Source organism: Alternaria burnsii (assembly GCF_013036055.1).
Source record: "Alternaria burnsii strain CBS107.38 chromosome Unknown 732, whole genome shotgun sequence".
NCBI lineage: Eukaryota > Fungi > Ascomycota > Dothideomycetes > Pleosporales > Pleosporaceae > Alternaria > Alternaria burnsii.
In genome coordinates this window covers 1,592,578-1,615,200 of record NW_024066113.1, presented here as the reverse complement: position 1 = coordinate 1,615,200, position 22,623 = coordinate 1,592,578, and the positions used below count along the sequence as shown (strand labels likewise).

The following is a 22,623-nucleotide window of genomic DNA, read 5'->3' as shown; positions in this document are numbered from 1 at the left end:
ACTAACAGCTTCATCTATACGGCATCTGGGGAGGCCCACATGCCTGAAGTGGATAAAAGAGCCATTCGGCCTCCACGCTTCCAAGAGACCCTGTCCCCGGGTGCCACCAGCTATTGGGTGCACAGTCCCCGTTAGAGTTCGGACGCATTTCTCACCACGCTATCAACAGCTACTGTTCTTGGTCCGAGTGCGATGTGCGGTAGTACGTAATTCTCCATGTCCTTGGATTCCTCCACACTGCGCTGTGACGGTTTCATCTCTTTACCCATCCATCTCTTTATCTGCTCAGCTTAGCCTCCATCAAATCGTCTCCATCAATAACTTAGTCTCTTGACTATTTCCTCGTCATCCCTTCCAATCCTCCCACTTTCACCACATACAACACGAAAACGATATATGCAGGCGTAAGTGCTTGACCTCCTAACCATGGACCACAAAGATCTCGCTTCTGCCCACGGCGACGTTCCTATGCAACATACAAATGAACTCGACGACAAGCCCAATGCTCTCAATGCCCTACCTGTATCTGCCCAGCGACCTACTATTGCCCTTGCAGCAGACCCAACCTACGATCCGCAAGACCCTCTGCGACAGAAGAAGCACGGAGACCCTGAAAAACTCGAAACCTACTCCGAAAACGATACAAACCTAGGCGACGTCACCGACATCCAGAATGCAAGCAAACGACCCACAAGCAGTAGCGACGCGAAGAAACTCAACACCACACAAACTGTTATCATCTTCGTAACGAATGAGGTTGGGATTGGCATTTTGTCGTTGCCAGCCGCTCTCAACACTCTCGGGTTCTTCCCAGGCATCATCACCATCATTGGCATGGGAATGCTTAGCTTGTACACCGCCTACAATCTCATCCAGTACTGGCGCAAGTACCCCTACATGCTCAACATTGTCGACTACGGACGCGTCCTCGGTGGTCCCTGGCTTGAACTCGTCTTTGCCATTGGCTTTTTGATCAACATGGCCCTCATCAGCGCATCCGCGGTCGTCACCATCTCCATCGGTCTCAACACGGTAAGCGACCACGCGACCTGCACGGTCGCCTTCACAGTCGTCGCGGCCATCGCCATGTGGGCTATGTGCGTACCCCATAGCATGCGCTTCGTGTCATGGGCATCGTGGCCCTGCACCATCTCGATCTTTGCGGCTGTAATGTTCGTTATGATTGTCCTTGGTGTCCAAGGCCCCCGGAACGCGGGAGCACCACTTAACCTGAAGGCCATCGGAAGCCCCACTTTCACGGAAGCTGTTGCTGCGTTCTTGAACATCGCCTTTGCTTTCAGCGGGAACCAGGCTTTCCCTACTGTCATCGCTGAGATGGAAAACCCTTCTCGCGACTACCCACGCGCTGTCACGATTGAGAAGTGTGTCTCTACTTCCATCTACTGCATTGTCGCCGCAGTCGTCTACGCACTTTCCGGCGAGTCCGTCGCCTCGCCCGCGCTCGGATCTCTACAGCCTTTGATGGCAAAGATTGCCTACGGACTCATCTTTGTTGGACTTCTTGGAACTGGTTTAGTGTTTGGCATGACCGCCGGACGCTACCTACACGTCTATTTCTTGCGCGTGATTGGTACTCACCAGGCCAAGAAGAATGGTAGCTTCAACGAAGAGGTCTCATCTTCTTCCGGTTCATCACGCGGCCGTCGCGCCTCCGTCGCTATGAGCCACTTGGGCCAGAAAACTGAATGGGCTGTCTGGATCTTCTCTGTGACCTTGTTCTGGGTCGTCGTCTGGATCCTCGCCAACGCTATTCCAGTATTCAGCTCCCTTCTTAACATCTCTGCTGCGCTTTTGCTATCGTGGTTCACCTGGGGTGTTACCGTACTGTTCTGGTTCCACCTCAACTGGAACGGCAAGTGGCGCTCGAGCAAGAAGAAGATTGCGATGGCCGCATTCAACGTCTTCATCATGTGTGTTACCCTTTTCATGGTGGTTCCAGGCATGTATGCCAGTATCGACGCGTTGCTGAACGTGTTTGCCACTACGGATGTCAATGGCGCCTTTACGTGCGCAGACAACAGCATTCTGTAAATGCTATGTGCAACAAGATAAACGAATAAATTTTCCATTTCTACCGACTACAAGGTAGCCTACTTCAAATACTCCTTTCTTGTTGTGTTAACTTGCTCACTACACCGTTCAATTTACTTCGACTCATACGATATACATGATGCAACCCAATAGTTTCGAAGAAAACTGAGTGTTGCACCTCAAGAGACGTTGGCGTCGGCGCCGAACGCACACGCCATGCTTGAGGTTTCCACGATTAGCTCCCGGCTACCACCGAAAAACGGCCGCGACTACCGAGCCACAATCTCTAAACACATCTCTAGGTCCCTGCATATACGTCCATACTACGACGGACATGTTTTTTGTACAGTTCGGACATGAATTTGACATGTCCGCGTCGTGAGTACCGACATGAAAAACGTGGTGAAATGATTACATCACTTCTACATCATCTCGACATCCACCCCAAAACGTCACGCAGTTTTGCCCCCTGTATCTCAGGGTCTAGTCTATCTATTCCCGGACTTGTGCCACCCATGCAGGAACAACGGCTGCGCATAGGCTGTGAATTAATGTAAGTATCATTGCCGCATCATACAAGGTGCTCTGCTATAATGCCGACGACTTGCCGTCGCGTCGATCTGGCTGCCGCGCGAGTATAACACCACGCTGGAGGCAGCAAAGCATCAAAGTCATATTCAACCTCTGATTTCTACTTCATTCTCTTCTTCAGTCACGTTCATCCGTAAAGATGCAGCACGTTCTACAAGCCGGTCTAAGCTCAGGGATGTCAGCCGTGACTGGCATTCACAGCGGCAAGCACACCAAACCCAACGCAGTGGACCCTTCATTTGATGGACTTGCCGCCGTAATGTCAGAGGACTGGGTCCCAACTGCTGACACCAAGGTTGTATACAAGGGCAAGAACGGTAATGTCCATGCACCGCCACTATGCATCGGCGCATGGTCGTGGGGTGACACCTCTACCTGGCACTGGAAGCCTGAGGAAGAGCCCCATGTAGCTGCAGCCTGGAAGCACTGCCTCAGCAAAGGCGTCAATTTCATCGACACTGCCCAAGTCTATGGTACAGGAATGAGCGAAACCATCTGTGGGAGACTAGTCCGGGGCCTTCCCAGAGACAGCTTCGTCATGCAAGACAAATTCTTCGTCGTACCACAAGCAAAAGATGTCCTTCACCCTACAATGGCACCACTGAAGAAGCTCGAAACCTCACTTAAGAACTTTGGCCTTGATTACATCGACATCTACCTTGTCCATGGACCCATCCATCTCCAGACCATCTCCATGATCGCCAAAGGTATGGCAGAATGCGTAGAAAAGGGCATGACCAAGACCGTTGGCGTAGCAAACTACAGCCTCGCAGACATGATCAAGATGTCAGACGAACTAGCCAAGTATGGCGTTCCACTTGCCATCAATCAAGTCGAATTCTCTGTCCTCCGCCGAGAACCGGAACTCTCTGGTCTTCTCAAGGCTTGCAAAGAACGCGGTATCGTCCTGCAGTCATACTCGTCGCTTGCCCAAGGTCGCCTTACAGGTAAATACACGGTAGACAACCCGCCGCCAAAGACATATCGCTTCTCTAGCTATGATATGAAGGATATCGAGCCTGTCAATGCTTTGCTGAAAAAGATTGCCGAAAAGCGCGGCGTGCCACTGAGTGCTGTGGCGCTGAACTACAATATGTGTAAGGGAATCACACCTGTTGTCGGTGTGAGGAAGGAGGAACAGGCGGTCAGCAATTGTGCGGCGTTAGGATGGAGGCTCAGTAACGAGGAAATTAGGGAGATTGATGGGGTTAGCTTCCAAGGTCATACTACGGCTTTGTGGCAGCAGGGTTAATCTGGTAAACTGTGAAGAAATTCAATAAGAGATATTGTGTAGTATCAATTTAGTGATACCCCTTATCCGGAATTCATTCAATTTACTGCCTTGTGTACGGAGTCGATCACTAAGTGCGGTCGCACGTCGTCATCTGCACTTGTGTGAACTGCCTCGTATCGTGGAGATTGGATGCTTTGAAAGACCAAATAGATCGTGGGTGTAGAGTTTTCGTTTGTAGAAGCTTGAATGTCCCTCAGGTCCTGCTAATCCGCGCTAGTCTGCGATTGCAGCTACACCTGTACGTTTGCTTACTGACCTAACAGCTATTCTTCTTGACTCCGAAATTGGCAGGCAATGACCCATCTTCACTACTTGGCTGGAACATATCTGTTCATGTCATCGAATTTGCTTATCCACCTTAGCATCAAATATATTGGAAGATTGCGAGGAAAAAAAGACGACGTCAAGGCAGTGGAACACTGTATTCAGTCCGCAATCGTGGTCTCGGTACTGACCAATCGTGAGTAGTGGAGAAGTTTGTCTAGTGGTGGCCACCCCACGAAGAAGTGTCAGAGCCTCAGGTAATCTTGAACATGTTCATTCTCATCCTTTTCCTTTTCGTGTATTGTTGATGTCTCTCTGTGATCGGCAGTTTCCGTCCCGCACCCAATATCACCTGCCTCAAACACCTGATGTATTTAGAAAAGCACATTTTTGCGATCCCTGACTACTCACCTGACTCTTCATCTGCATTAACTTTCGCATTCGCTACCAGCAGCCGGCGTCCCAATCAGGAGATAAGGCGTTTACTTCTCCACTGCCTATCCGCCACCACCGTTGTCGTAAATTGTCCAGCGATCAATGGATCTTTTTCACACACTTACACTTCCGACAACCAATGAAAGTATCATGACTTCCCTCGCACTCTGCCTCGCCGTTTCAAGGCGTGCTGCTTACACGGTTTATTGGGGTCTGTGCTTGGTGATCTTTCGACACGTACGCGATAGGTGCCATACACTATCTATTAGTGTGTGTCGGCAGGTGGACATACTGACTTAGTCAATGTTGCTACTAGGTACTACGGACGTAGTATGATGAGATGTTCCTAAAGGTTTCAGGAGCTAACTAGTTACGGAAGGTAACTAGGTGCGCTTCACTACCCTGAAAATTATCTGGTAACAACGGATCGTCAGAACAACACGTAACTACTGCAGGGTAGCCTATAACTAGACTCCAGTGGAAACGACAGGCCGTGATAGTTGTCCTCGGAAGATGTACGAAGTACCTAGGTAGAATTCAGATGTGCAACTTGCAGCTTAAATGTCCCTAATTACGCACTAAATCACCGACCTTACTGCCCCCAGCGTCATCTACTTCGGCAGGTCGCAATGCTAAGCACTCGGCTAGTTGCTTAGTCCTGGACAAGAATGCTTAATACACTATGTCCGCTTCTTGTTGCGCTTCCGAGATAGATCGAGAACCTGTTCTCAACATGACGGACAACACAAACATCTTCAGTGTCTACTCGCTTTTGCAAAAGCCAAATCCCACAGCAAACATCTCGCGGCGGTGACGGCATACACAAAATAAGCCTTTGCTCAAGCTTGACAGCTCCATCTTTCGGCGACGTTAATGCAAGGCCCGCGACGCTAATGTAAGGCCCACGGCGTGGCGCTTGCCCTCACGGCTCCACGGCTCCACGGTTCCACGGTTCCACGGCTCCGTCCCGTCGCTCTCTTACCGCATACAATGCTAGTGCATTCCTTCATGAGTCCACTGCTATGTACTCTTCTCCATCTTTTTTCTGTGTTCCAGCCAATGACCGTTGCCATAAGGATCAGGCCTCCAGAAGACCCAAAGGCACATTCTCCGTACTCGTACTGTGTTTCTACGTCACTAAGAGAAGAATTAACATATAAAGGCAGCTTCTGTTCTGCTTCCTTCTTGTCTCACATCTGAACACACACGATCTCTCTTTACAAGAACTCCTACGAGAACAAGAATATACCTTCGAACGAATCTCGATTCCGAACACAATGCAGTTCAAAGCTCTAGCCATCATTGCCTTCATGGCCCTCACCGGCTCTGCCCAGAAGTGTGAAAAGGGCAACAACCACAACGCTGGAACGAGCTGCCACGGCGCGACCGGAAACCTAGCATGCAGCCACAACTTGAAGCACGTAGTAAGTACTTTGGCGACCGCTTCCAATCACGAGACCTCATCTGCTGTCAAGACTGAACTAACACCGTTCTAGCTTCGATGCGGTGAGGATGGCAACTGGGCTAGGACCGAGGACTGTAAGTTATGATCATAAAAGGATGACCTCTGGTGCATTTATTAACGTTTTGCCTGCAGGCGGTGGACTTTGCCTCAGTGGTTCGTGCCACTGTGGTTAAAGGTGATGATCTCTGTCATATTAGGAGATGTTTGATGATCTAAACATATGCGATCCGGTTGAGATGAAGCAAAGGGGGGAAAGGAGTGGTCGGGATTTACTTGAAGTGCTATGCATATAGCTAGAACAAAGAAATGTGAGGGCACCGCTCATCAATCGTTTGGATATGAGGATATGATGTTGTGACTATAAGTGCAAAGTGAGCTGTGATAGATATGATAGCTTGCATTTGCCTTAGCGCATTGTAGCTCGTGGAGGTGACACTGTATACGATGAGCGTCTAATGGCAAGAATGATCTGGTTTGATTATGTGCTAATATCGCGGCCAGCATCTGCTAGACTGAAGCCAGTAATAACCAACAAGTACTGTTCTATTGTAATATGAACTTTGTTATTATTAGAGGGTCTGATAATCTTGGAAGTCCTTCGAGGCAGACTTCCGTCAGTGTGCTCTAACAATGCTCCCCAAGCTGAGTTGATGTCTTAGGTTAATCGCGGACATTACTAGGGCTGCATATATCTACTATGAGGCCAAGTACGAAGTTGTGTCGACTCTTGGATGTATCAAAAACACTCAAGGCGTGTGGCGTATCTATCGACTGAGGAACGGTTAGCGTCTTAGCCTGAGTAGGCATACAGAGCTGAAACCTAAAAAGCAATCCATTGTCTCCGGGAACAGCAGTATCATTACCCCGGACAGTCGGGTTAGGGTCGATAACCAATACCGCTAAGCATACTCGTCCTTTGCCCTATCTTGACTTAAGCCACGTCAGAATAGGCGCCTTTGCCCCTGACCTCAACACCTAGGACTGGATACTGCCCATGCAGAGACATCATATCTGTTACCCATAAGGCACCAAGACACCAGCAGACGATTCCAGATCCGAGGTTGCCTGTCGGAGAGCGAGAAGTCTGTATTGCATACAAAGACAGCTGACCATGAGTCTTTTGATTGGCGCAGCATTTCCAACGAATGAACCCTAAGTACCTGTGGATGGCTGTGCGCCATCTATAAACACTCGAGTCTTGTCTGTCGTTATCAATTTTGCGTCAAAGACCTCACTTTGATTTGGGAGCTGCATCGTACCCGAGTAATTTACAAGTTGGGGGCGGAGGATACTGGGGCACGTATTATACTACGTACTCTTGATATAAAATTGCGCTGCGGCAGCTGTAGCACCCTACGAAAGACAGTGTTTGTGTTCGTCTAAGTAGTTACTGGAGCTCCTGCAAACAGATGGCGGTGCCGCTGATATAACCACAGAAGCATATCGACAAAGTCCTTATGAATAGCAACCAATCGCAGACGCATCGCGAAGGATCAATTCGCTTGCTTGGTCGTTCTGAAGACGATGAACGGGAAAGTCGAACGCACGAGTCACGAAAAGAAGGAAGGACTAGGAGGTGGGTTAAGTTTACACTGAACCGTTCATTGCTCATCCTCATTTCAATATTTTCAACTACTAGGTCGTTGTGCCGTGCTTGGTATGTGCTTGTTGATCGCGTATCCGTCATTTGGATTTTTGTGCGATGCACCCGTGTGGTTTATGAGAGGTTCATGAAATTCTCTTGCCTGACAGGTCCTCATCGTGAACCGTGATCTATCATGACGTCGTGAGTAAGATCTTTCCGCAACCCCAGCGGGGTTAGACTGCGATATCTGGGCAAGCTCGCACGTGCTTAGACGGCCTTGCGTCGAACTAGGAAAGGAGAACTGGAGAGTTCCGCTACGAGTAGTCAGTTGACCGATGCTTTTCTTCGGTGAATTTGTTAGCCTTGTTAGCATCTTATCCGAGATGAAACGGTGGGTGAGCGGGAGCAGGCTTGTAAATAGGAGTGCCTCGCAACCTTGATGAGATTGTAAGGAACGAGCAGACGCAGCATCTGCGCGCGCCGTTCCGCGGACTACCGGCAGGGCGAGAAAATGCGGGCATGATGCCAGCTGATGGAGTCGTGAAAGTGCCGCAGCACGTGTAGATAAGATAGTCAAGGTCAGAAGTGGAGATATCGGCGCCGATCAGGGGTAAAGCACGTACCTCACCCCGGTCATCCCGCTATGATAGCAATCTTACACACCACTTCATTCGCCCAATACGTTTCATCGATCATGGAAAAGGCTTAGCCCTCATTTTCACTAGATGCCGCAATCCTGGCCGGAGGAACATAATAGCTAGGAGACACCCCAAGGTAGATTGTGCCGGTTTACCTACTTTTGTACTACCTGCCCACGGTACTAGTCCTAACATCCACGCACCTTACGTGGTGGTGTGGGAGAGTAACCATGTCGTTTTTGGGCGACCTCTTCAGTTGTGGTCGGGCGAGACGGACGCGCGAGACGTTGACGGAGCCGCTTGAAACAAACGACGCGACGCCCGAGCCCGTCAACGCGCATGGAACTACTGCAACCACCGACCACCCCACGATTGAGAAGCCGAACAACATCCCTGCGTCCAATGAAGACGGTATCGAGCGCGTCGCAGGTCAAGTGCGAGCGGATGCACAGCCTGATGTCGAGAAACGTGGTAGCGGATTAACCAAGGATGGTGATATAGAGCTGGCAGTCATCCCCGAAAAGTCGAAGCCAACTACGGGATGGATGGTCGAGCAAAGGGTCCTTGTCACAGCTACGCCCGCCATCAAGCAGGACACGTCTGTGCCAGAGCCAGAGCAGGAGCCCCAAGAAAAGCATGAGCAAGAACACGAGACTCGCGCACCTACCCCACCTGTTCGTTGCGCCACGCCTGAGCAGGAACCATGGAACTCGACTCCGGTTGCGCAAGCAGCAGAGCCTGGAGTTTTCGACATCGCCATCAGTGCTCCTGTTCAGTGCGCGACGCCCGAACCAGAAACTCGTGCGACCACCCCGGATGAAACAGCGGTTCACGAGCAGACCTCTGAGCAGGCTATCACGCTCGTACAAGATGAGACCTTGGAACCCGCCCTCGCTGAGCCGGTCTCGTCCACCGTTGAACTCGATGATGCTGTTGAGCATGTTCCGACACCGAAGAAGTCTGCGCCAGTCCAGCTGCTTGACTTGCCACCAGGTATGTCAGACCATAGCCGCCTTCCCCATACATGCACTAACAAAACACAGAGATAAGGAACCGCATCTATGAGCGCATGAGCGAGGAGGTGCCCATCAGGATGTGTCGACACGACGACCCGGCGCTGGCTCAACGCGAAGGCGAACTCGCGCGCTCTCCGCGTAGACAGTACTACAACCTCACTCAGGTATGCCAACAGATTCGCAATGAGTTTCTGCCGATATACGCGAAGAAGGCGCACTACATCATCGACCTTTGGAGCCAAAAGTCGAATCTCGTCAAAGTGGATTCTCTCAAGGGCCAAGTTTCCTTGGACATCGATGCGGCGTGCTTCGATATGGAGCCCATCGACTTGTTGCCGCTTATCAGATGCCTCGTCCGCACACGCCGAACCGACTGTCGTTTCACGTCTACCGAGGGTGTAGTCTTCCGCAGTATCTCCGAGATCGTTGCCGAACTTAACAAGCTTCTCCCGAATCCCGAGAACAGCAACCAAAGCTGGCTGACCGCGGTCAACGGACCAATGAAGAGGATTGATTTGCATCTATTCCCTCACGACGACATCCGACAATACTATCGATTCCGAGGTGCTGAGCCTCTGCTGCGTGTAGTCTACCCATCGGCCGTGAGTGAGGAGTGGATGAAGCGGGCTTCCAAGTCGGAGGGATATGAAGCCTACTTACAGAAGACCGGATTGGACAAGTTTGAGATGCACGTTGTTGTCGGCCACGCCTCTCGACGGACTACGAACGAAGGCCGCCTGCCGCTTGATTGGCGCATGAGCTACCAGCTCTCGAGGCACTCAATCGACCGCGCCCCTCGCATGTCCATGGATATTGCAGCCGCTCGCATGTCTATTGACAGAGCCCCGCGGATGTCATGATGATAACTTGATAATGTTTTGATTGAGAGCGTACCTAGCTGCTAGTGCTTACGTTTTTGCACTTTTGCGTGTGAATTGTCTGCCATGTCAGGTATGGCTTTTTATGATTTCCACGAGTCGCAGGGCCCGTTTTCTTGTAATGTATTTATGGGAAGGCAATGTACCTGAAGATGCACGTTGTAAAAGTGCGTTAGGCATCCCTTGGCGAATGACGCTGATCCGCAGCTGTTATGGGCGGCCTCATTGGATTGTCCCTATTTATGTTCCTCCGTATACCCAGAAATCAACTTAGTGTATTTTCGTCGTTTCAATTATTGTATCATGAGTGAGAAAAAACCAGAAGAAGAGCAGTCTGCAGCTCCAAGATGTACGCCCAGCTACGACACCAGTGATCCACTCCAGCAAGAGGTCACCCGCGTACTCAAAGGTTTCAAGAATGACATTCTCGGCATCACATTCCTAGGCAACGATGGCGTCTTGCGCTCACTGACTGCAGATCGAAAAGTGCTATCTGCAGAAGGCCTCAGTAAGCCTCTCTTGTACGAGAACGGCCAGTGTTAATCCAGTCGGACAGGCGCTGAACTCATCGAGGCTTTTTTGGCTCGCTTCCCAGAAGAATACAAGGCCAAGATGACGGATGCTGTGTTTGCGGATGGCACCAAGACACCGAAGGAGAAGTGGTACGAGCCAGACCCAGGGAGCCTGCCGGAGCCGTTATCGCAGGAGGAGATCGAAAAGGTCAAAAACCAACCCGAAGAGCGGAAGAATATACTGCGAAAACGGTTGCAAGAGGACAGGAAGTGAGTTGTGATGGCCTGTTATGATATGGCTACTAACAATGCAAAGCCTCTTAGATTTGACTGGGGTGCTTGCTTGATTGTTCAATTACAGACGTCTGGCGAGCTGTCATGCGACGATGCGCCATGCGAGACGAGTGAGCCTACCAATAACGGGAATGATGGAAGATGGATGAGTTGTTTCAATCACCCAAAGGATATAGTCGCGTTCCGAAGTGTGTAATGTGTGACATCATCCACCCCGCATGTTAGCGAAGACGAATAGGCATTTCAAACCTCAATACCTTGTGCCAAACCGCCCCCATGTATCATGCGCGTCCACGTCAAGAGTGGCTCACAACTTCGTAGCAGACCAGCTTTCGCCTAATATTCACTACGACAAGCACCGTCTAGAGAACTCAGTAATACGTAGCTACATTGCCGTAAGATCCAACTAGCCAGATATCTTCGTAGATCAGATCTCAGCAACGTTGATACTATCTCGTCATCTGTCATACTGGTTCGGGTATAGCAATCATTAGCCACGGACTCATCTCCGCCTGTAACTAGTGATCAGCAATATGATTAGAAAACGGTAGGGTCGACAGAGCTTCAACGGTGCGTACGCCATGTAATCATCGGGGCATTTCCTTATTAACACTACACGAAATCATCAAGCCGGTCCCACTTTACTGCTTGGGGACTCGTACAGACTCTGATTATTACTCCGGAGCCACATGGCGCATCGCCGCATGCTGAATGATTACTGTGCTTGATAATTACATTGCAGTGGGCACAGACTTCACCATGGTGAGCTGCCATTCTGCCGACTTCATATCTCTTGGTCTTCCTCATTCCGCCATTCTATTGACAGGTCTGACATACCAGTGCAAATCCTAAATGTCTCGCAGAGCTTGCGCGATGGCACAAGCTATACTGAAAGACAAATCGAAGCATGACGGCATGAGAGCAGATTGCAAGATGTCCTGGTGACCTCGGAATCTACTTCCAGGTCTAAATAAAAGCTTTGAGCACCCTTATCATGGTTGAAAACTCATGAATCGTGTTGAACGCCGAGAACGCTTTAGAATAGCGCTAACTTGCGACTGGGTATCTGCTCTTGGCCCGAATCGCGGGTCCATATTTGAAGAACAAGAATGGAATGGGTACCATTCCTAGGGAGAGAAAACCGAGCAGCGAAGTCGCCCAACCGATACCGAGAGCGTCATACACTGGTACAAATGTCAGCTTGTGTAATATTGTTATGGTTGCGAGCCTGTCACAGGCGCACATCATGACATACTTTGTACAGTGAAAAGTGGAAAGACAGCCCCAAGTATGTATCTGACTATCCCGTTGGCCGCTATAGCCGATGCACCGTTCATCGCGCCATATACATCCGAAAGATACAGTGCAGAGGATGTCTATAAGAAAACGCTTGTCAGTGCCAACGTATCGCATGTTCAAGTTACGATACGACTTACGAAAACACAGAGATTACCCCATGCGAACGGTATAACCCCAATTATAGTGGGAGCCCAGTGAACGCCCTGATCAGCGGACCAGCCGAACCAGAACAAGCCAATGACCATGCCCCAGGCACCACCCATTGCGCTATACAAGCGATGCTCGGGGTCCACATGTGACTTGCCATTCGAAACTGTCTCTCGATATTTTTTCTGGTAGAGTGTGCGATCGACGATAATGGTAGTTATGCCTCCAAGAATGACGCCAATCAAGATGGGTATAAACACGAGACCAGACTGAGAGGGCGTGAAAGAGTACGGCGGCCTTGTGAAGACGTAGGGGAAAGCTGCGAAGAACAGGAACAGCACTGCAAAGGCAAAACCTGTATAAAGCGAGAAGAAGAATACCACTGGCTACGCAAGATTAGCTGAAGGCCAATTGGGACTGACCAGGCACTGGCAGACATACCTCCGTTGAAATCAGATGGAGAGGCCGAATAAACCTCATCACTATCTCGCTCGTCAGATCTGCAGTCTCCTGTTTTGTGACAATTCCCTGCTTCTTTGCTCGCTTCTTCAAAATCATCGGCTTGTACGTTTCACTCATTGGTAGAGCGGTAACATACACAAACAAAGCAAGGAAGAGGATGCACCATTGGGTCCACTTCCAAGTTTTGTACTGCGCAACGAACCCTCCAACAACAGGTCTGTCACTATCATTAGAATCGTAAATCTCATAGACTACAGGCTTCACCTACCCAATTGAAGGTCCAGCAAAGGGAGCCATCAAGAACAAGCTTGTAGTTAGGGCGCGCTTATGTGGTGGATATAGATCTGCGTTCGTCCCCGCACCGACGGCAAGCCCTGGACTACCCGCTAGGCCTGCGAAGAACCGACATATGATTAGGCTCGCATAGCTTTTTGAAAAGCCTGCACCGAGTGTAAAGAGCATAAAAATAGGAAAGAAGAATAAATAGACAGGTTTTCGGCCTTGTCTTTCGCTGAAGGGTGCGGTGAAGATTGGACCAAACGCGAGACCGAGCGTATACAATGTGACTCCGACAAGCGCAGCGGTTCGCGATACCTGAAAATCTCGCATCACGTCTGCAATTGCAGGTGAATACACAGACGTGCCGAATGTGCTGAATCATTAGTCTTTCTCAATGGTATATAAAAATCGGCTTAAAACTTACACAGCAAATCCAAAGACGGCTGGGATCGTGGTATGATAAGCTGCTTTCCATATAGACCAGTTGTGAGGGTTGTCGGGGTCATCAGGGCCGTTCCAGTCTAGAGAACTAACAGGCAGTGTGCTCGATTTATCCTTATCCGCTACTCGGTCGCTGGCGCGTTGTTCTTCCGAGATATTCGCAGTCTGGCCTGGAGGCTGATGCTCGAAATTGGAATCATCCTGCTTTTCATCAAGGGCATTCTCTGGATCATGGATAAATGTCCCATGTCCATTTTGGTGGTGACGGGAACTCATGACGAAGAGTCCGGTAGGGAGGTTGAGAGCAATGCAGATTGAATAAGGGCTTGTTGGCACTCCCTCTGATATGTAGTAGGCCAAGAATGCACGTCCAATTGTTTACTAGACTTTGTGATCCCATCGCTGTAGGGAGCCCGCAGTACGGCCGCACGATGAAGCGCCACAGATTCAGCTCTGGCATTTTGAATTACTCACCAGCCGTAGGGGGTATGATAAAAGAGAGGTTTCGACTAAGTTAGATTGGAACGGGCGGCATTGATTGGCTGAGTGCTAGGGATCCGAGGCTCGTTATTGTGTTTACTGATCATGCACTGCAGGTCTGAAGCAGTGGCGTGCTCGTATTGAGTCACATCACGAAGCACGTCAGAACCAGAGTAATATCACGTGTACATACTCGATTCCAGTAATCTCGGGGGGGGGGGAGCTGGTAAATGCGTATGTTTGTTGTGGTGATGAGTAGTAAAGAGAAAGGTTGAGAATCGGAGGAGCGAGATGTTGAAAAGCCACGATGACATCATTAGGTACATCGGGAAGTGCTGCCGAGCAACTTCAAACTTCGAGCTTATTACTGGGCATGTATCGGAAGTGCCCATCATGTTTATCTGTCTCTCTTGCTCTACATCAATTCGGAATAACCTTGTCATAGCCTCCCAGCTGCTGGCGGAAGTATCCTCTCAGTCCAAGACAGTTTTGCTGGCTCTATCACCCAAGCCTACGCAGAAGTTAGGCAACCATGCAACCCTGCTGAATGACTATTGCAAGTATTGCGATAAAGGCTGGAGCGAGGAGGAGCTAGAATGACTGAGAAGAAGCAGGAATGCGGGTAAGTAATAATAGAACGTAATGTATGTATATGTTGCGCCATTGTATTGGCAAAACGTATTGCAACGGAACTAGCGTCTAAGTATGCATGGTGATATAGAATGTGTGCGATGATTGTGTTCTTCCAAAGCTTGGAGCGGACGAGTGAGCGATCAACCGCGCGCGCGCATGTTGCTATCTGACGCATCATCGCTCGGCGCACACTCCATCTTGTTGAGCTCGGTGATTAAATTTCGATGCAACTTCGTTCTTTTAATACCAAAAGACACTAATAGACCCACTGCGCCGACAGTCGTGTAAAAGATCCACATCCCTCTCAGTGCACTCATGAACTCGTGGCGAACCACATGGGCCTGAGATTCAGTAAGCTCAGTGATGATGACGCTGTAAGATATAGCTTCGCCTCCAGTAAATTTCGAGGCGATGTCCTTCGTGACACCACTGTCAACAATCTCCTTGGGATATGCAGCCATGAGAAGCTGGAATACCACTTGGCCTAAGACAAGACCAATCGCACCTGAAATCGCGCGTACAAAGCCAAAAGCTGCGGTACCGGAGGCGATATCTGATTCCCGAATCCGTGTTTGCAGAGCGATGAGTGGTGCACCGAAATTGGGACCAAATCTGGTCTATTCATTAGTAGTTGACGTATGTATAGAGATTGCGTACACGAACCCTAGGCCGATGACAATCAGCACCACAATGATGATTTCGAGATTTGGCGAAGTACCCAGCGAGATAAGCAGGCCGACTCCAAGTGTCATAATAAAGAGTCCCATTTGAAGCGGCTCGAGAAAGCGACCAGTCTTTTCGATGACATGACCAGACACAAATGAAATTATCGCTAACGGTATTGCGATTGCGAGCATGTAAACTCCTGTGATACTTCAGATAGAAGGGTGCAAAGTCAGTATATGTTTCACATTTGGTCTTCGAGAATACCACTTACCCAGAGCTGCGACCAAGGACAACTTGGAAGTATAGAGGTAGGAAGTAAGCCACCGAAGTAAAGACTAGAGTGTCGCATGCACAAACAGCTAACGCGCAGAGGTTGCTGATATCTTTGAATATTCGCAATGGCATGATTGGGCTCCCACCATGTTGAGCTACCCAATGTTGTGAGAAAGGAAAGGCAATGTACGCAATCGGTCCAAGCACCAAGCACGTACGAACTCCCGCATTCGAGTATGATGTAATCCCACCTACTTGGAGACCAACAAGCAGCAGTACAGTAGCAGTGACTATTGTGATAGTACCCAGCCAGTCCATAGCTGCGAGGCCGGCCATGAGAGGTACTCGTGGGTTGTGAACGTGCAATGTAAGGTAGAGAACCACGATTGCGAGCGAGACGATTGGCATGTTGATGTAAAAACACCACGTCCAATGAAGACGTTGTGCAAAGACGCCACCAAGTACCGGTCCGAGAGCGGATGCCAGAGCCCAGATGGCGCCGACGGTACCCATGTAGAATGACCGATCCCGGATCGTGAACAGGTCACTGACGCATACATGTACTAGAACCACGACGCCCCCTCCGCCCAGACCTTGGACCACTCGACCAGAGATGAGCATGGAAGAACTTTTACTGATGGCGCACAAGACGCTCCCGCCAAGGAATACAGCGTTGGCTGCCAGGATGACCGGTTTCCTACCAAATACGTCCGAAAGCCTACCCCAGAAAGGGACGGATGAGGCATTCGCGAGAAGGTAGGAAGATCCCGTCCAGGCGTATACGGAGTCGGAGATGCGAAAAGACCGAGAAATCGTGGGAAGAGCCGTTGGTATGAGTACGGTGTCGAGTGCTACCAGGAATATGGAGAGACAGAGTGCGACGAAAGCCGCCAATACATGATGCGTGGGTCTGATCTGCTCCTTTGACCGTACTTCTCCTCGTGCGTTGCTCCTTGCCCACGAACTCAAGAATTTCATGATAATGTCACGGCTTCTTATAGGTTCCAGCTCTAGCGAAGAGTTGATTTTGTTCGTGTTCGATGTATGTGATGCTTCTGGCCTCTGGCTCTTGGTCGTCGTTCTGACCTCGCTCGATTCAAAGGTAATAATGATACGCGCATATGTAATGACAATAAACAAATAATGGCAGAACATAAACGAGGTAAGCCTTACTTATTGAGTAACTGTGAGCAATCTTGAACAGCCTGAAAAAAATGAGTTGGAAGTTCAATCGAGATATTAATAACTTATCCTAAACCTGCATCGCGACAACGCTTATGCGGTCGTCACTAAAGTCCCGCGGAATCAGCCCGGAAATCAGTTCTCCATAGGCGTGCGGATAAACGGGTTACATCCTTGAGTTTGCATGCGTCTTAGGCCTGGATACACCGGAACAAGGTATGGTCGTACTTGCAGGATCTGCCTAGCTGAGCTTAGATATCTGTGCATGAAACACTTAGACGTCTTTGAGACCCTGGGATTGTTAGGTAATGAGAGCTCGTAATTCGATCTTATGTGGGGAACATAGCGCATACCGACTTTGTAGTTCTTTGTTTCTTAGCTAGGTGGCCCAACACGGAGGGATCCTACCAAGGTGGAAATAGGCGAGTTCGGGTAAGGATAGAACAAAGCCATAGCGAAAGCCATCTTTGTATGTTGTAGCTGCAGGCTTGATGTGGCCTAGATGCATCCTATGCGTTTTGTACATTTAGAACTTACCTCAAGCACCGGTCATGTTATCCAATCCTCGGTGTTTGAGAGCCGCATCTCCATCCAGTTTGGTAACTCGATACCGGGATGCTCTATCGCTCAGTTAGACCCTTGCAGAATCACAAGCGCGATCATGCGATGATACTGGTATCGTGGTGTATTGCGTCTCGCCAGCAAAATTGCAGGCCAGTAACATGGGTAGCCAAGTGGGAAATTTTACTGGCACGAGCTTTTAGGCACTAAGAATTGCGCCCCAAGTGAATACATCGCATCCAAGCTGATTAGACAGGGTCAGATTCTGTGCGCCACCAACGCTACCGATATTTCTGGGTTTTATCGCGTGAAGCTATCCTTCCCGTAAAACGTTGCTATAGACGCAACACCATCAGTCGGGAAGCCGGGCGACTCTGAACTATGCTTCTCTAGGCAATGATATTCACACGGCATCTGCCAACGCCATTGTGATACGAGACACGTATGTCTTCATGTTCGCGTATTTGCGACTACCGAATGAGCCTGATGCGTCAAAGCTGCTGTAGAAATTGCTGGAACTTAAGCGGTAACCTGTATCGATCCGGTAGGCTGGTACTACTCTGCTAAGCCGGGTATGGCAACGTATCGGGTGAGCCTGCTCAGTGAGCGTACCAATTTCACCTTCAGTGCTCTATTCTAACGCGAGCTGGATGTGGAATTGCAACTAACTTTGGGCGCAGCTTGGTCCAACAGGATCGGCTGTCATCCATGTCGAAATGTTCTAAAATGATCGGTCTGATGTGGGAAGGTCGCGAAGGCATTAATCTTGCTCGTTATGATGGTGGAACCGGACTAGCTCAGTTGGTGTTCCATGGTGGCGAGCGCAATGCAATAACGGGTATCCTAGGAAGCTGTGATGATAACTAGAGTAGGTGAGCATCAAAGAAACGCGTTCATTTGGGTACTTGAGTGGCATGTAGATAGCTGCTCTCGATCTGCAAACCAGATGTCTTGTTCGAGACATATGAGTTGTTCATCGTCTGAATGCTGGGTTCGTGGAGATATCGTTGGTACAATGCACCTTCCGTGCTCAATGTCGCGCAGGGTGGATACTGTTCGGGAAGAACACGGGGTTCAAGCGCTCGTGTAGCGTTACGGGAACTGAGGGGATGGCACTGGTAGCACAATCGATTTGTATAGGGGATGCCGAGAACAATCCTTCAAAAATCCTCGCCGGGCAGACCCTAGTCCTGCTCTGCGAAGTACGTCGTCCAGCCGTTCCGTATCAAGTCTCCCCCACGTCACTTCACAAAGGATTTGAGACCGAGGAGCTACTGGCTTGTAAAAGACGAGCGTTGGAGAGACGGTGTTGAGCGTAGGGGAATGTAGCGACGCAGTAGCATTTGGAGGAGCTGACACCGGCCAGCAGCGGCCCGAACGCGCCGCCACCCCCAACAGAAACTATCACGAAGCACCCGCTGTACATTTACAACCCTTCCAGCAACGCTCCGACACCGCGCCCGAAACAACTCGCCGTTAAAACGTAGCTATACTAACAAGGCGGGATCTCGCCATATCGACGGCGTGACGACTGCCGCCGGCTGGCATTCGAAACCAGACTGTGGTACCAGGCTCTTACTCCATGACGACCTTCATCCCTACAGACTTCAGCATGCTTGCCATGTCTTGCGCTTCGTGGGACTCTCACGACCGGCCGTTCAAACTGCGGTGGACTTTATATCATATCAGTCGACGACTGATTGGATGAAGTTCACCCAGGCGTCAAAGATCGTATGCTTATGTGACTCGACGATTACTATGCCTTGGTAAATGCAGCGGCCGACACCACGCATACCCACTATACCGCAAGCGTTGACCATAATCACGTGCTGCTTATCCAACACCATGCAAGAACCTATCATCGTGTAAAGTCCTTGGTGAGTATTGTTAGAAACAACTGTCGCATTCCACCAGCATGCGGCGGCCGATGCATGAGAAACTTGAGGGGATTTCGAAGGTCGTCGTTTACATACTCCGATTATGAAGCATGACACCACGTCGTTACAATATACGAATGATATTATATAAGGACAGATGAACAGAGTTGAACTACAGATCATCGAGCAGAATTTGATCCCATTCAACAGGAAGAACCATTCACAATAAGCAGGCCTTCTTATGTCGAGCCACATAAAGACCGTTCTTATCCTCGGAGCATCCGGCTCGGTCGGCGCACCCATCCTCAACGCACTCCTCACCGAATCCTCCTTGAACGTCACCATCGTCAGCCGCGCATCATCATCAGCTTCTTTCCCGTCCGATATCCCGGTCATTAAGATCTCGGACGCCTTCACAACCGAAGAACTTACCGAAGCTTTCAGGGGACAGGAGGCAGTCGTAGTTGCACTTACCACTGGCTCTGTTATCTCAGGCGAAAAGGATGGTCTAGCGTTTCGACTCATCGACGCTGCGCTCGCAGCAGGCGTAAGACGCTTCATTCCTAGCGAGTTTGGCGCGAACAACCTCGACCCTCGAGCTCGTGCACTCGTCCCTACCTACGACCGCAAGGGCGAGATGTTGGAGTATCTTATGAAGGCCTGCGAAAACAGCCAAGGCAAGCTGACGTGGAGCAGCATCTGTTGCGGAAGTTGGCTAGACTGGGCGCTCGATCCTTTAAAGTCTGGCAACTTCCTCGGCATCGATGTGAAAGAGAAGAAGGCAACAGTATATGATTCTGGGACGAAGTGCTTCGCTGTCACAAGCAGCAAGAATACAGGGCTGGCAGTTGCGAAAGCTTTACTTGACCCAGCTATGACAGCGAACAAGCAGATATTCCTGTGTGACTTTTCGGTTAGCACGAGGCAGATCGTAAGCGCGCTAGAAGCGGAGACGAAGACCAGATTTCTTATTGAGGAGAAGCAGAGTGGTCCGGATATCAAAAGGTTTCGAGACCAGTTTGATGCTGGAGACCTGAATGCAACATTTCCTTTGCTAGCTATCAGTTTCGGTGCTGACGTGGATGTCGGGTATGACTTCGAGGCTGAGCAAGAGGTATGGAACAGGAAGCTGGATCTACCCAAGGTGACTCTTGAGGAAATAGTTCACGACGCTGTAGAGCTAGCGGCACGCTCTTAAGGCGTTAGACACATGATGGCCTTGGTAGCTGTGCTAAATTAACCGTTTTCGAGCACACGCTCGTTGCAGCCCTATGAGGACTTGAACATTCATGCAAAGGCAATTGAAGAGAGGATAACTTGGTCTCGTTTTCACACTATAAGATTACCCCTTTTATCTTCTCCAGGTGCTCCATCTGTCTCTCCTATTTGATTTCCTAAATAGTCTTGACAGGTCCGCCAGGTGGTGTATATCCCCTTTGCCCGGCCTGCACCTGCCAAAGCTGCACAAGCACTCCCTCCTTGTCATCTGGATCATACGAACCTGGTAGGCCAACTCCAGCCGGCAACGCCTTCGACCCACTTCCGCCTACGCTGATTTGAACACACGCAGGGTAGAACTGCGCACCCATCCTCGTCCCTGCAACATGCAGTCCCAGAATCTCGTGTCTAAGTAAATACTGCAGGTGTGAAGGCATGAAGTTAGTGTATATTCCATATGCCTTTCGTACAGACATAGCTTACCTCACCTGCCTTCAATCCTGCAGGTATTGTCACAGTCCAACTTGCGCCTTGCTTGGCCAAAAAATCCGAACCCCACGGAGGAGATTTAGTGGTATCGTAGCCCATTTGATCGAATTTGACCCAGGGTGTTCCGGTGTCACCTCTGAAGGTTGAGCAGTTGGTGCCACAGGAGGCGAGGTAGTTCATCACGGGGCCTGAGTGGGAAGAGCCCCATTGGTCCCATTGAAGTTTGCTTGATGGAGGTTAGTATCGAAGACATGAGTTCGTGTTACGGAGGCGACATTGAGGGGGCAAAAGAAGAAAGCGAGCATACACTTTGTCCCCTGGCATAACAGGTATGACACCCTTGGCTGGCAGGTTACCACCAACATTGCAAGTTATGTCTTTTGTAGTGAAATCAGGAACAGGTCCGTTATCCTTGATGCGACGAGCGTAGCGGATAGGCTCAGGAGTCAGATAGTCGTCTTGACCTACTTGCCAGGCTAGGTAGTTTGCGCCGCCGTTGACAGAGATCGACTTGAGGTAGCCATGGGCGGATGCGGTGGTGATAAGACCGAGAAGGGTGAGCGCGTTGACGAACATGGTGCGGCCAATAGATTCTGGGCTGTCTGAATCCTCTGAATTCGATGCCTCTGCTGTAGGCAGTGATTTATATAGCTCCAAATCCACTTCCTGATTCCATTCAGTGCAGATGTGTGTATCGTGCGACAATGCCCGACCCGGTTTCCGTATATTGCACCGAAGCTTGTTTCGAGATCATATGCAGTCTCTTGGTGGATTATTCCACGACTATTCTAGAAGGCGTGGACGTGACCTGAGATAGATTGGGCGGATATTGCTACAAGGCGGAGTGTGGCTTCCGTATCCAAATTGGGTGGCGAGGTGGAACGTCAAATGTCGTTTCCTTACATTACGAAAGCGTCAAGGATGAACAATGAGGAAAGAAGCAGTACAGAGACCAGGAGTTGGGTTGATCCATTTGATGCTGAAGCAGTCGGCAGGTGAGAACAGCCCGTGAATCTTGAGGGCTTCGCCGGTTGGATCGCCGTCTATAGAGTGTGCGGTGACAATGCGGCGGACCGGCTCGCCGTCACCCCACCTGTGTTGCCTTAGTATCGCGGTCTTTTTATTCAAATAAGAAAGTAGAAAATGGTAAAAGAGTTTGTCGCTCGCATGGCCGTGGACTACGTACGTGAGGCCTTTGAATTCCTTGGTAGCGCCATCCCATAGACTAACCCAGGCGGTAGATTCGCGGTCATTCGGGGACTGAGGCTTCTTCTCAACAATACCGAGGAGGATACAGCACGTGCCATGAGTAGGTGAGTAATGTCGGACAGGGTCGGAGGTCAGGTTGGCGACGTCGGGAAAGGCATTCGGCAGCACAGCAGCGGCAGAAACGCTGCAAAAACTTAGGAAGAGCACCAGAATGGCATTCAAGAGCTTCATGGTGAAGGTTTAGTCGTGTCCTTTCATATGCACGTGGGTAGTTGATTGGGGTTGCTGTGGGTTCAGCGATTGCTTTAGGATTGATAACCTTGCAGAAAGGCACAGTAAGGGAAGGAGCTTGGCTAGCAACAGGCTGCACTAGCGAAGATAGA

The 22,623-nt window shown here is 50.0% G+C and overlaps 8 protein-coding genes across 8 annotated transcripts; 5 read left to right on the top strand and 3 right to left on the bottom strand.

Annotated features, from left to right (window-relative positions):
* Window positions 1-426: 426 nt before the first annotated feature.
* Window positions 427-2,052, top strand: GT037_006024 (amino acid transporter; the record flags this gene model as incomplete). Its single annotated transcript, XM_038931071.1, has 1 exon — window positions 427-2,052. One exon carries the CDS (start codon window positions 427-429, stop codon window positions 2,050-2,052), a length of 1,626 nt encoding a protein of 541 aa, XP_038786760.1.
* A 730-nt stretch (window positions 2,053-2,782) lies between these two features.
* Window positions 2,783-3,895, top strand: GT037_006023 (aldo keto reductase; the record flags this gene model as incomplete). The annotated part of the gene is made up of 1 exon (XM_038931070.1): window positions 2,783-3,895. One exon carries the CDS (start codon window positions 2,783-2,785, stop codon window positions 3,893-3,895), a length of 1,113 nt encoding a protein of 370 aa, XP_038786759.1.
* Window positions 3,896-5,913: 2,018 nt separating this feature from the next.
* GT037_006022 (uncharacterized protein) lies at window positions 5,914-6,274 on the top strand (the record flags this gene model as incomplete). Its single annotated transcript, XM_038931069.1, has 3 exons — window positions 5,914-6,060; window positions 6,133-6,175; window positions 6,234-6,274. 3 exons carry the CDS (start codon window positions 5,914-5,916, stop codon window positions 6,272-6,274), a joined length of 231 nt encoding a protein of 76 aa, XP_038786758.1.
* Window positions 6,275-8,260: 1,986 nt separating this feature from the next.
* GT037_006021 (uncharacterized protein) lies at window positions 8,261-11,077 on the top strand (the record flags this gene model as incomplete). The annotated part of the gene is made up of 7 exons (XM_038931068.1): window positions 8,261-8,296; window positions 8,465-9,317; window positions 9,368-10,193; window positions 10,246-10,291; window positions 10,426-10,726; window positions 10,775-11,000; window positions 11,047-11,077. Coding segments are annotated over 7 exons (2,319 nt in total), but the record flags the coding sequence as incomplete, so codon positions are not given.
* A 994-nt stretch (window positions 11,078-12,071) lies between these two features.
* On the bottom strand, window positions 12,072-13,928 carry GT037_006020 (mfs general substrate transporter; the record flags this gene model as incomplete). Its single annotated transcript, XM_038931067.1, has 6 exons — window positions 12,072-12,208; window positions 12,280-12,400; window positions 12,461-12,856; window positions 12,912-13,149; window positions 13,201-13,584; window positions 13,636-13,928. 6 exons carry the CDS (start codon window positions 13,926-13,928, stop codon window positions 12,072-12,074), a joined length of 1,569 nt encoding a protein of 522 aa, XP_038786756.1.
* A 977-nt stretch (window positions 13,929-14,905) lies between these two features.
* On the bottom strand, window positions 14,906-16,682 carry GT037_006019 (mfs general substrate transporter; the record flags this gene model as incomplete). Its single annotated transcript, XM_038931066.1, has 3 exons — window positions 14,906-15,377; window positions 15,429-15,638; window positions 15,703-16,682. 3 exons carry the CDS (start codon window positions 16,680-16,682, stop codon window positions 14,906-14,908), a joined length of 1,662 nt encoding a protein of 553 aa, XP_038786755.1.
* A 2,883-nt stretch (window positions 16,683-19,565) lies between these two features.
* Window positions 19,566-20,522, top strand: GT037_006018 (uncharacterized protein; the record flags this gene model as incomplete). The annotated part of the gene is made up of 1 exon (XM_038931065.1): window positions 19,566-20,522. The coding sequence occupies one exon, from the start codon at window positions 19,566-19,568 to the stop codon at window positions 20,520-20,522; it is 957 nt and encodes a 318-aa protein (XP_038786754.1).
* Window positions 20,523-20,718: 196 nt separating this feature from the next.
* Window positions 20,719-22,471, bottom strand: GT037_006017 (uncharacterized protein; the record flags this gene model as incomplete). Its single annotated transcript, XM_038931064.1, has 5 exons — window positions 20,719-20,961; window positions 21,026-21,257; window positions 21,339-21,660; window positions 21,979-22,124; window positions 22,218-22,471. 5 exons carry the CDS (start codon window positions 22,469-22,471, stop codon window positions 20,719-20,721), a joined length of 1,197 nt encoding a protein of 398 aa, XP_038786753.1.
* Window positions 22,472-22,623: the final 152 nt, after the last annotated feature.